The 12,548-nt window shown below is 39.3% G+C and overlaps 1 protein-coding gene across 6 annotated transcripts in view; it reads right to left on the bottom strand.

The window, feature by feature from the left end:
* Window positions 1-171: 171 nt before the first annotated feature.
* Window positions 172-12,548, bottom strand: part of PDS5A (PDS5 cohesin associated factor A) — a 53,504-nt gene continuing 41,127 nt past the window's right edge. For 4 of the 6 annotated variants that reach the window (XM_053402021.1, XM_053402019.1, XM_053402020.1 and 1 more), the window contains exons 27-34: window positions 12,174-12,306; window positions 10,356-10,475; window positions 9,143-9,205; window positions 8,268-8,413; window positions 7,265-7,370; window positions 6,239-6,594; window positions 2,053-2,215; window positions 172-1,298 (exon numbers count right to left, since the gene is read on the bottom strand). In XM_053402021.1, coding sequence (XP_053257996.1) covers window positions 1,251-1,298; window positions 2,053-2,215; window positions 6,239-6,594; window positions 7,265-7,370; window positions 8,268-8,413; window positions 9,143-9,205; window positions 10,356-10,475; window positions 12,174-12,306 — 1,135 coding nt within the window. In that variant the 3' untranslated portion in view covers window positions 172-1,250. Of the gene's footprint in view, window positions 1,299-1,752; window positions 2,216-6,238; window positions 6,595-7,264; window positions 7,371-8,267; window positions 8,414-9,142; window positions 9,206-10,355; window positions 10,476-12,173; window positions 12,307-12,548 lie in introns of those variants that run through there. The other 2 variants (XM_053402024.1, XM_053402018.1) reach the window with 2 other exon arrangements.

Here is a 12,548-nt window from a genome sequence, read left to right as displayed (position 1 = left end):
CTATCTGGTCCACTGGAGAACACACACTTTCCCAAAGTGTCAAAATCTTATGTGTTGACATCAGTGCTTAGGCAGCAGGAAATTTATTGGTCCTACACAGATACAGAGATGTCCTGCAGAACTGAGGCAAAGTAGAAATTAGACTTTTCTGGGGAGAAAAATGATACCATATGACACCTAGAAGCATTTATTTTATGCAACAAACTTAAATATGATCATGTGTACATTAAAAGTGTACACTGTATGCTGAACAATGCCAGGGAAAAAATCAATATTGATGCAAGTCTTCTAAAATTAAACATTAAAAAATGAGCTTGGACAGGAAGACAAAAACGTAAAACAGACTTACTTTCAATCAGCACAATGCTTAAAATTGAGAGCAATCCTAAACATTTCCAACGTTCCTTACAAAGCTGCCAAAAGTCCAACTATTTTTAAAAATTGATATTTTACATCAATAATAAAAATCTGGTGACAAACATTATAAAATCAAATGCTGGGCTGCCTTTACTGCATTAAATTTAGAATATTCCAACAGAACCACAGGAGTAAACCCACTTAAAAGTGATGTTTTTATAAAACAACCAACAGTATGTACATTTATTGCAAATTATATTAAACTAAAATGGAGAGGGAAATTAAAAAAAGATGAAATGTCTACTTGCAAATCAATCAAGTGATTAGTCTCCCACTCAGATAAAAAGTCAGAAAGCAACATGTATAAAAATTGTCACTATGTGACTTTTCATAGCAGGAACCAAAATCTGTACATCTTATTTAGCTGGAAAGAATTATACATAGGAGTCTCCAAAAGGAAAGCAGATGAGAATTCAGGTATTTTCCTTGTGTCTTGGATTAAAATTCTTTCAGTAAGCTTCTATTTTTTCTTGCAAAAAGGGTGGGCAATACCTGATTCTAGGTCTGAATTTTTTAAAGGATCTCATTCTGACTTTCTTTTAAAAAATGCAGCATGAAAATTTATGGAGTAAAACACTTTTAACTCCAGATATGCAGAAACTGGAATCAAGTGTTAAGCAATTTGCTTAATTATTGACTTTTCATAAAAAAAGTCTCTGGGAAAATAAGTACAGATGCTTTTAGCCTCTCTCAAGAGTTTCAGCAGAATAATGTCATCTGAAAGGGAAGCAGATTTTCCTTCTGTTTTCAGAGCTGAAAGCGGTGTGATCTGAGTATTTTCAGTTCCTTATACAGGAAATTTCTTGGTTTTTGCAGAAGCTTGGAGCATGCCTTCATTTGGCCCTCCTTTTCCTCCCCTTGCAAGGAAGTTTTCTTTTTACCTTGAAGAGAAGAAGAAGAAAGTTTAGAAAATGAAATTTACTGGGAAAACGCTCAAGAGCGAAGTGAACTTTCCCCTCTGAAGTGCACCTTTGATTTCTTTTTTAAAAATCAATTCCTAATTTCCTTAATAATAATTTTTTATTAAATTTATATCCCGTTTTTGTTCCATCTTGGAACCCAACATACATGGGTACATGGCATACAGTCATCTAGCCTATGCACACTTACCTGGAAGTAAGCACCACTGGACCCATTACCTGAATATTTATGTCTAGGGATTGCACTGTCAATTGTGTTTGTATTCACATCATCTTTGATGTAGGTGATAAAGGTCTGGTCGAAATTCCACTGATGACAATAATTTGCATTTATAAGAGGCTGATAATCTTTTTATGAATTGATTTGGGGGGGGAGAGAGAGATTACTTTAAATTTACATTATTTAAGTAAATTTCCACTGCAATAATGTAAAGAGCATCATAAAGATGCTGTAGCATTTGTCTAGAAAAGCTCAGCAATTGAAACTCTTGTCGAAGGAAGGAAGGTGGGAAGAATGACAGGAATATAGCAGTTTCACGTGTTCCCAGTTTATTGACTTTCATTACCTAACTTCCACTAAATTTTTAACATGCAGAAGTACTGTGTGATCTTCTACATCCATGTCAGCGACATTTCTACAAGCACTGACCAGCACCACCTCCTCCCGGCACCCATAATTATACAAACATAGCCCTGTATAATCTCCCTGCTGCACCTTCAGGAAGCCACTCTCTGTTAGTTCTGTCTCCTCAGTGTCTTCCTGGCTGCCTGTATCCTCAGTGTCACAAAGCTTAAAAAGATCCATTTCACTTGGAGAATATCCAGGACTTGATTCTATCTCGAACACTGACTCTCCATCACTTCCCAGCACCTTGCTTCTGAAAAATGTTAGAATGGGAATATCATTTGGGAGTAAAAGCCTAGCTAAATCAAACTAGGAGTTGCACTTCTGTCCTTTGAGCTGAGATAAAATGAGCTCTGCTTTTTAGAGCTTAAGTCAATTTTTGTTAGCATGAGATTTCTCTTAACCTTCTTTGAAAGGGCAAGCAGTCTACATAAGGAATAACAATGGACTTTACAGATGTGTATGAATGGTTTCTATATTGCTTTAGACAATTATCAGCTATATTGGAACAATATATACTATTAAATACAGGCAACACCTGATTTGCACGGGGGTTAAATTCCTGGCCCCCGAGCATGGGTTACTCCCCCATGTATAATTTCATAAATTTTTTCGTATACCCAATTTCAACGACTTCCCCATGCCTCCCTTTTCTGCAGCCCTGTTTTAAACTTTTTTCAGCAACCCCTGGTCTGAATTACTTATAAATTCCTTTCTATAACCCTTTTCTTTCCTCTTATCCAATCATATCGCTGCAAATCTGCTATTCTTTACCCATGACATTTTAACACTCAGTAATTTTGCAAGAATTTTTAAGATAAAGTTTAAATTTCTTCCAGTCTTCCTCCACCGTCTCTTTCCCTTGGTCACGGATTCTGCTCGTCATCTCTGCTAGTCATAAAAGAATTATCTCCTCTGTTTTCGCTAAGATCTCAAAGAGCTAATTTAGGCATGTCCAAGGACAGGACTTCCCAATTTGTGACCCAACAAGCTCAAGACAGTCTAGTAGTCATGTACAACATTGATTGGCCACAAGTTGGTGGTGGGATCACAAGTTGGGCAGGCCTACCCAAGAGCCTGCATATATTTCGTACAATTTTTGAGCACCAGATCCGTATGCCATCTCACTGGTTGCTTCTGAAACTCTTCCTAGTCTAAGAAATAGGCTGTGCAGCCAGCCATTATTTGTGGCCAGCGACCATGACCATGTCCCTTCCTGGGAATCTTCTAACATATGTAGAAGATGGGAGTGGGGAGAAGGTAGGATCAGGACTTGATACTACGTCCAGAGAGACAACTGCGAGAGATTCAGGCTGCTCCTGACTATGTGAGGAAGCTGGTCCCTCTCATTGGGTTGGACATCCAGTAACTGCCTTTGTGAGCCCTTGAAGGGGGCTGAAATTTAAGAAAGAAGCCCTCATGGTTCAGGCAACAAAGTAAACTCATCAGACAGTTGTTCAGAAGGCTAAGGATTCCTGGGCAGGATTCTTTCATGCTGATGCTTTTGACCAGGGGAGTGGTCAGTAGCCAATAGCAAACACCACCCTAGGAAGGCTATATATGAATTAAGTAGGTATCTCTACTCCTGCTAATTCACCAGGTCAACAGCTAGTTTTAAAAACAATTTTATAATTGACCATGGGTTGAAGGACCAGTAAGACTGGTTAGGGGCACACAAATTCTGACTGGGCACCATGCTTGTCAATCATCTCGACCGGCCCCTCAAGTCTCCCAGTGTGTGCAGAGACCTTGGGGATGCCACAGTTCTTATAACACCACATTGCCTTGTCACGATCCCTGATCCCAGTGAAAACTATCCCTAATAATAATAATAATAATAATAATAATTTTTTTATTATATCCCGCCCTCCCCAGCCAAAGCCAGGTTCAGAGCGGCTAACAACAGTAAAATAATACAGCATTCTAAAATCAATTCATTATAAAATCAGTTCAAATCAAATTAATGGCAACCACTGGGCTAGAGTTCTGTGAGGATTACCAAAGGAGGGGGGTCAGGCTGTGCCTTGGCCAAAGGCCTGGTGGAACAGCTCTGTCTTGCAGGCCCTGCGGAAAGATGTCAAGTCCTGCAGGGCCCTAGTCTCTTGTGACAAGAGCATTCCACCAGATCGGAGCCACAGCCAAAAAAGCCCTGGCTCTGGTTGAGGCCAGCCTAATCTCCCTGTGGCCGGGACCTCCAAGATGTTTTTGTTTGAAGACCGTAAGGTCCTCCATGGGACATACCAGGAGAGGCGGTCCCGTAGGTACGAGGGTCCTACTTTAAAGGTTAAAACCTAACACAAATCCTAGCCACACCACTTCTAGAAGTCCCAATCCTACCCTACAGTGCTGCCATTATCCCACAGCAACGTGCACACACAGAGGGTAACAGGGAGGAGGTGAATAGACAAAATCGAGAGCAGCCAGGTTGCTCAGGTGCTCTGGAAGAGCTGCTGGCTTCTGAATCTGATTTTCGAGACTGGGTCCAGGTTGCAGTAGCTACTCCTCACTGCACACCTGAGGAACCGCAGGCAGAAAATAGATTAGCCAAAGTGCCAAAACACTCTGGAGGAAGACACAATTTCTTTCTCATGCTCAAAGAGACATCTCTTCCTCAAAGTTCTTTACCCTTGAGATGGGTGGTATTATCCCTAGTTAGGGGATTTCTGAAACCATTTACACTGGCTTTCCCCACTGATTCTGATGTGAACCAAGCCACACGCAAAAGACTAACTCACGCTCCAACTATGAACAACTTTCTCCCATCATGCACTTCAACTGCTTACTCTGACATGTCTGTGCCTTGCCTTGTGCAAAGTAAACAACAGCCAAGATGCATAATACATAAGAAGAAAAACCTACCACAGCCAATTTTGCTGTTTACACATGGATGGGGATGTCAAGGATTTTTTTTTACCTGCCTCCCAACTTGCGTTGAAGAAAGCCATCAAGTTGCATAACGGCAGGTGAGTACATAGGGGACTAGAGTGCACCTTTAGGGTGCCAGTTGCCCATTCTTTTTTTAAAAAATGTGTTTTTTATTTTTCTTATAAAGCATACACGATAAAAATAACGATACCTAACATTAGGGAAAACAAACCAGCTGATTCCACCAATAAGGGAAATAATAGTTCGTCTGTAGTAATATTACAGAATGTCTCTGTTTGATTTGTACTATTCAGCCCAGAGTTCCTGACCACAGTTGGCCATGTGTATCCGGAGGACTAGTTGCAAACAAGCAATACCATGTTTCATGAAATCTATCCACCTCAGTGTTTTTCCTAAATATGAACAATCTAAGGGTTTTTCCATTAGTGCCCACTTTCAAATTTCTTGATCCCAGCAGGAGTTGCCTATTCTTAACAAGAAGGGACAGGAGCAGCTCGTATGTTTGACTGTCTGGATCGGGGGTCAGCAAACTTTTTCAGCAGGGAGCCAGTCCACTATCCCTCAGACCTTGTGGGGGGCCGGACTATATATTTTTTTGGGGGGGGGGGGAAGGAAATGAACAAATTCCTATGCCCCACAAATAACCCAGAGGTGCATTTTAAATAAAAGCACTCATTCCTACTCATATAAAAACACCAGGCAGGCCCCACAAATAACCCAGAGATGCATTTTAAATAAAAGGACACATTCTACTCATGTAAAAACACACTGATTCCCGGACCGTCCGCGGGCTGGATTTAGAAGGTGATTGGGCTGGATCCGGCCCCCGGGCCTTAGTTTGCCTACCCATGGTCTGGATTTTGGCAAGATCAGATCTCCAAGAGCTGGCCACTCTGCCGACTTATCAGCAGCCACTGCTGCTCTGAATATTCCATGTCAGCTGGCTTTTTAAAATGGAGAGACTTCTGGTAATTGGTCTTCCACACTCCTTGACCCTGATGTTCATCTGCATTTGCATGGGGGGGGGGAATCTTTTAAGGGATGTCTTTTTATGCATGCACACATATCTCTGTGTTAAATAAAACCTGTGTTATGCAAATGAACTAGCTGCATTTTTTAAAAAACATGTATTGTTCAGCAATTGGATTTTGTGTGTGGTGGGGAAGGACTAGGATGGCAAAAGGGTAAGTAAAGAGGAATTAAAGGGCACAATAAACAAGAGACATGTGACGAGGGAGGAAAGAGTGCAGGGAGCAGTTTGCAAAAAAAATGCAAAAGAAGTTCCGTGGAGATGGCTAGGATTTACTGCGATGTCACTTGGCATTTCTGACAAATTATAGCCAATTCAGGACAACTTCCCAGAGAAAGAAAGCAGTGTATTTGTGTTTACCTTTGTAGATCAATCTGTCTCTGTGCTGGTACTGCTTTTTTCGGTGCATCTTGCTGTTTTGGTGCTTTGGCATTGCTTGCCTCTAAACTCCCTGGACCTTCCTGGCTGGGTGCTGCCCTTTTCCGCCCCCTACCAGATGGTTTACTCGTTTCAGCATTTTTTGCCATGGTGCCCTGAGATTCAGACTTGGGAGGACGCCCTCTCCTAGGTTTGGGAGGGGCAGGCTGGCCCGATTCATCTGTTTTCTTTTCTTCTGACTTTTGATGAATATTTTCTGCTCCGGCGGCTGTTGCAGTTCTTTTCTTCCCACGCTCAGTGCTAACATTTCCTTGCGTTGCCTGATCAGAGTTTATCTCCTAGAGGGGGGAAATAAGGCTTAGTTTGTTGTCAGCTGAATCCCTGACAGTCAGGTGGCAGTTATATCTGCTTCAAAACCTTGCAAGCATTTTAGAAAGTAGTTTCCAAGGGCAGCTACAGCAATAACCTTTCAAGTACCACAAAATAAATCGGTCCAAGGGGACATACTGTTGCAATGGGGAATTCTCATTCCCAAAAATATAAAGAAGCATTTGGGAAACTCGTTATAGAAATACAACAAGCTTTGAAGTATTTCTCAATGTCGTGTCTACTGGCTTAGGTTTTCTACTTAAATTAAAATCCAACTTAAAACATTATGGGCATGAAACAAACTATCAGATGACAGCATGACAAGTCCTTGCATAATATTATTTAATGTGCTTTAAAAGTTCTCTCTGTACCATAGTCAAGAGCAGCTCAACTGGAGCCAAAACATAGTACAACAACATTAAAGCAGGATATTTGAATAAATAAGGAAAATCTTGCTATCAACTGCTAAGCTGACTTCTTCCGACTTGTTGGGAAACTGTTGACGTTATCAATCTGGGATGTTGTTTTCATGGAATCGCAAATAAAATGCAACAGTTATATTAAAATGTTAGTCACCAATTCCTGGATACAATTTTTAGTTGGATTACCTAGAAGTGCTTAAAAAAATTTCAACCATACCTTGTTCTTTACAGGTTCTATTTTTGCTGGGGTGACAGAAATAATTCTCACTGGATTTTCATCATTTTCACTGACACCAGTTTCTGATATGTCTGAGCTCTGCTCTCTGTTGGAAGAATTTTAAAAATCAATGTAAATTTGGTTTTCTGTTAAATTATGGAAGGGAAAGAAATCTATTTCCCTTCTTCAAGCCTAACTGGTAAAAGAACTGATCAAGAAGGTAAAAGAACTGATCAAGATTTCTTGTAAACTGGTTAATGCTAATGCAAAGGTTTTAATATGCCCCTGCCTCTGTGCTGGATTGTGATCCTGCATTAACTTTTTAAATTCATTATCTTCTTAACTACAGCAATCCCCAGGGTTGAAAGTGGAAGATGTTATTTAAAAAAATATGCATTTAAAATAAATTCTACCCTGAAATACTTCATTTCAATGTTAATCCTAATATTTCTAAATCCACGTGAACATAGATATGCACTCAATCTGTTCTGTTGTTTGAGATTCAGTTTTTACACCTTAATAACTGCTGATATATACTATTATTGTACTGTGTATTTTGGGTCTATGGACCACAATAAAGCTGTGTGTGAGAGTAAAAGAGTTAACAATTTGAGAAAAATGTGCAACTAGCAATGTGAACTAATCCAAACCTCATTAGATATAATACTGCGACTACATAAAACATTCTAACAGGTAATACAATTGAAAGCAGATGGTGAGACCAAATATATAAATGTTCATTTCAAAATTCAAAATGGAGGTGAAGAAGTGATTGGCAGACTTAGTTCATTAAAGGACTTGGAATTCTAAGAATTTGATATTCCTTTATGACACTGAAAAGTTTGCAAACTCTGAATTTTAGAAAAATAAAATACCGTACATAAACTGAAAAATAGCAATTTTCCACATAATTAAGAAAAGTAAAGTACAATCCTATATTGAGAGAATCCTTTAACATAGTATGTTTTTTAAATCTGAATTATATTGCTGAAAAGTATTAGACCTTGATTTGTTTCCTGCAGGAGAGCTCAGTTCAGAGTTTACGCTATTATTGCTTCCAGTTTCTGATCCTGCGCTTCGGATATATGGTCTCCTTCCAGTTGCAGATAAAGGTTTATTTACAGCACCTAATACACCAGTTGGTTTGGGCTAAAATGAACAAGAGCAGGCCTATTTAATAAGTTTGAAATATATGCAGACACACAATTCACAATGTATAATTTTTTTAAAAAAAAAATATCTCTACAATATATAAAATGGCCCCTTGCATTTTGGTCTATAAGACATATTAATTGGATATCATTAAATAGCTGCAGCTACACCATGCCTAGTGAAAATTCCTGAACTTTCTCCTACTTATAAATGTGATATAGCTCCAAGGTTATAGTGAAAGGCTTCATTTCCCCCACAACCTCAAGTTCACCACATGCCTAAATTATTGAGGTACAAATTGTCTCAGCATTGTTTCTCCTTACACCCTTTACATAAAAATAAAAGTTCTTGTTTTATCTTAGTGAAGCTGACCCACAACCAACAAATTAGCTCTGAAATCAAAGGGGCTAAGACGCTTTAGGTGAACCTGTAAGTAATTTAACAGTGTTGTCCTCTGCACTCTGAAAAACTCCTACAGAATTCAATGGGATTTAGACTCAAATAAATACAGCCTAAATGGGTTGCACTGAGTTAGTCATGTATATAGAATCATAGAGTTGGAAGAGACCACAAGGGCCATCGAGTCCAACCCCCTGCCAAGCAGGAAACACCATCAGAGCACTCCTGACATATGGTTGTCAAGCCTCTGCTTAATTTTATCATTTCTCAGAAATTGAAAGGGTTCATCGTTTATACGTGTCAAATAAAAAAAAGTAGAAACAACACCTTTCCGGTTAAGAGAAGAACTCTCATCTCTTCCGAAATATAATTCCTTTCATTGCAAAAATCCTTTGGGGGGGAAGAGAAAAAGAGAAGTTATTTAGTATTTTCAGGATAGATTATGTAATTTGACAGGGAGCAGAGATTCTGAAATGCTTTCCAGTTTTCAAGAACAAGTGCTTCTAAATCAGAGGGGAGGAACGTTTGGTCCTCCAAATGATGCTGACGACAATTCCAATCATCCTGGCCATTGACCATGTTGGCTGGGGCTGATGGACATTGGAGTCCTAACATCTAGTGGACCAAATGTTCCCTACCCTTATTCAAAATAGCTCCTCCCCCAAGTAAACTTTGTTCATAAAACAGGACCGCAACCCAAGAAGTGTGAGACTTGTTTTATGAGCCCAGGGTCCTGGTGGGGTTACACAGTGAATTGCATTTCAAGCAGAGGAGCATTTAGAGGCCCTTTCCACTATGTTTCAACGGGGGGGGGGACCTGTCTTGTCCAGCAGGGTTTTGTTTTGTCATTTAAGTTAAAACTGGAATCTTGGAAAGAAAATTATCTGAGGAACCTCTGTTTTGTATTGTTGTTCTATGGAACATTTTGGGGAGATATTCAATGGTCATACTCAGAGCAGACTCACTAAAATAAATGGATTCATTGGGTCTATCCAAGGATGATTAAAATTGGATAACACCTTAATACAGTACGTATTGGTTTCAATTGCTGCTAGCCACCCTGAGGTGCATGTAATCATTATAATAATAGGATCTAAACACCTCTATAAAAGCTCAATCAGAAAACTAGGCAGTCAGCTCAATGTTCAACAGTGGCTCACTAATCCAAGGTCCTAAAGCATATTTAAGAAATAAGCACTAAGCTAAACAGAGTAAACTTTTGTCCTGTTATGAGAGTGCTTTTGAAAGTACTACTGATTTTGCATATTATAGACACCTGTATATTTAATTTCTTTAGCTTGTCACTTTCACTATATTCTAGTAATGGCAGATTCAATACTGCTGAATGTCCAAAGAATAGGACCACAAAGAAGTTTTAAGAGCAATTTGGTTTCACGGGAGAGGAAGAGAACATGGCAATAGTTAGGTAATTATCTAAATAGGTACTTTAGAAAATACAACCAAGAACGAAGTTCCCATATTCGAAGGTATGCTTAAGTAGAAGAGAACACAAAAAGATTTGTTTGTTTTAGAAAATTACCTTTTCAGGTTGCGTAAAAAATTTGGTTGGCAATACAGGATCCTTTGGAGACTCTGCATTACATAAAGCACTTTTGCTGTTGATTACACACAGGGCCACGTCACATACAGTATAGAGTTTCTGTGGGGGGGGGGATTGTAAAAGGACTTTAGAAATCACTTTACAACGTAAAACAAATGTAACTATAGCATATAGAAATCAGTATGCCAATTACATTACAGACTTATTTTATGCTTTTTTTAAAAAATGGAATTCCCCATAGACATATTATCTCCCAGTGCAAATCCTGCCTAATTTTCTACACTATACTTTTGAACAAAATGAAGCAAGCTTTTTCTAAATTTTACAAACACACAGGACTAAGGTTTAAGTAGCTTGCTGTAACAGCTAGTCCTACTCAGAGCAGAGCTACTGAAATTGAAGAATATGATGAAGAGGTTAGTTGAATACAATTCCTAGCTTCTTATTGTTTCAATAAACTAGTCCCCCCAACACACGGTAAGAGGAGAAGAACTACAGAGACTGAAATGGTGTTTTTTTAAAAAGGTTGTAACATAAATTGATTACAGCTAGTTATATTTGAGAAATGTGATTTCTGTGATCCAATCCACACCTCCTAAACTAATGTGCAGATCGGCACAAAATTATCCTTTGTATTTTGCACTTCTCCAAATTCTGTGACAGCTCTTTGCTCAAAATACCCCTATCAAAATATATTAACAATGAGTATTTCAGGTAATATATGCTTAGAAATGAGTACATAGAGATGAAATGGTATTTTATAAGAAGATATGTAATGAAATATGAATTTTTCGTGTTGATTTTCAGATAAACATGGAAGTGGGACAGGATGGACTTATGAATAAACATATTCAACATTGATATAGACTGGTTTAGACTTGATCTGTCCATATTTAATTACAGCTAGCAGAATTTGGTGTGATGTGGGGCAAGGATCCATCCAACAGTCCAAATGGTGACTGATACCACCACTCAACCCACATGCTGAAAGAACACTGGAGAGGCTAGCAGGAATCTCAAGCCAAAATGGCATGGAACTGATCTTCTGGGCTGTTCTTGTCATTGGAGCATGAAATACAAAACTCTACAATAAACCACACATATGAGGGAGGTAACACCACTCCCTCACTGGCAGCAAAAGCTTCTTCCTAACTCTGTTAACTGGTGGCTAACCTTTGCCCATAGCAAGTAAGAAAATACTGAAACTTAGGTGGGAAATTCAGAGACTGCAATGTGATGCCCCTAACAAGACCTCCCTTTATGGCTTATGAGGTTAGAGGGGCAAAGTCACTCCTCTCGTTTGATCCCAGATTCGAACCATAACATTAGCCAATGTAGCTGATTTAGCACCTGTGCTGTGGCTGGACCATATCCTAGCCAGTGAAATAGATCAGCAAACTGCTGCCATATGAAGTGGGGGAGGAGAGAACTCTTATTTGTGCCAAGTGCTCAGAAAAGGGCCCCAAGTAAGAGGAGATCCAGGGCTTTCCCTTCTGTGGGAATTTTGTGGTGGTTGGCTTTTTTTGCAATCACAAAACAAACATTCAACGTGGCAAAGGAAGAAGAGGAGGAGGAATGAAGAAAACAAAACAAGATTTTGCTTGCTTGATGACAACTACATTCTGCCGGATTAACTTTTTCGCTCTGTAAACATGAGATTGCTAACACAAAATGCTTACAACTAAAATTCTCTCTGGAGAGAAATGAGATTCTGGCTTATTGCTTGCTCTGAAGCATTCTGTTCATCTTGTTCAAAAACTGACTTCAAAACCAATCTCTTTCCACCACATTTCTTACTTCATTGGCTTTTGGCTCATCTGGAGACTGTCCATCCCGCGTAAGTCTGATACTTTCTGTCATCTTTTTCATGAAGGCATGGCTGTTGTTTTCGTTTTTTGTCATTAAGACTTCCAGCATGAACCAAAGGCACCTAATGAAATCGAAACACCCCAACGCTAAGAGTTGCATGTAACACCACTAACAACATTCCCCAGAAAGAAAGCATACTTGAGTCTGAAAACACCTCCCTTCCAGCTCAAAATGCTATGTCCAGGTATCCCACAATACATGATTTTAGCAATACAATGAACTAGAAATTTGACCATCCCTACCCACCCAAATTAGGGCAAAAGGAGGGAATTGCAAGCCACAGGAAGAAGTCCTTAGAAGTTG

Source organism: Podarcis raffonei, chromosome 9 (assembly GCF_027172205.1).
Source record: "Podarcis raffonei isolate rPodRaf1 chromosome 9, rPodRaf1.pri, whole genome shotgun sequence".
Lineage (NCBI taxonomy): Eukaryota > Metazoa > Chordata > Lepidosauria > Squamata > Lacertidae > Podarcis > Podarcis raffonei.
The sequence above is the reverse complement of the archived record's forward strand: the minus strand, read 5'-3'. Positions and strand labels throughout refer to the sequence as shown.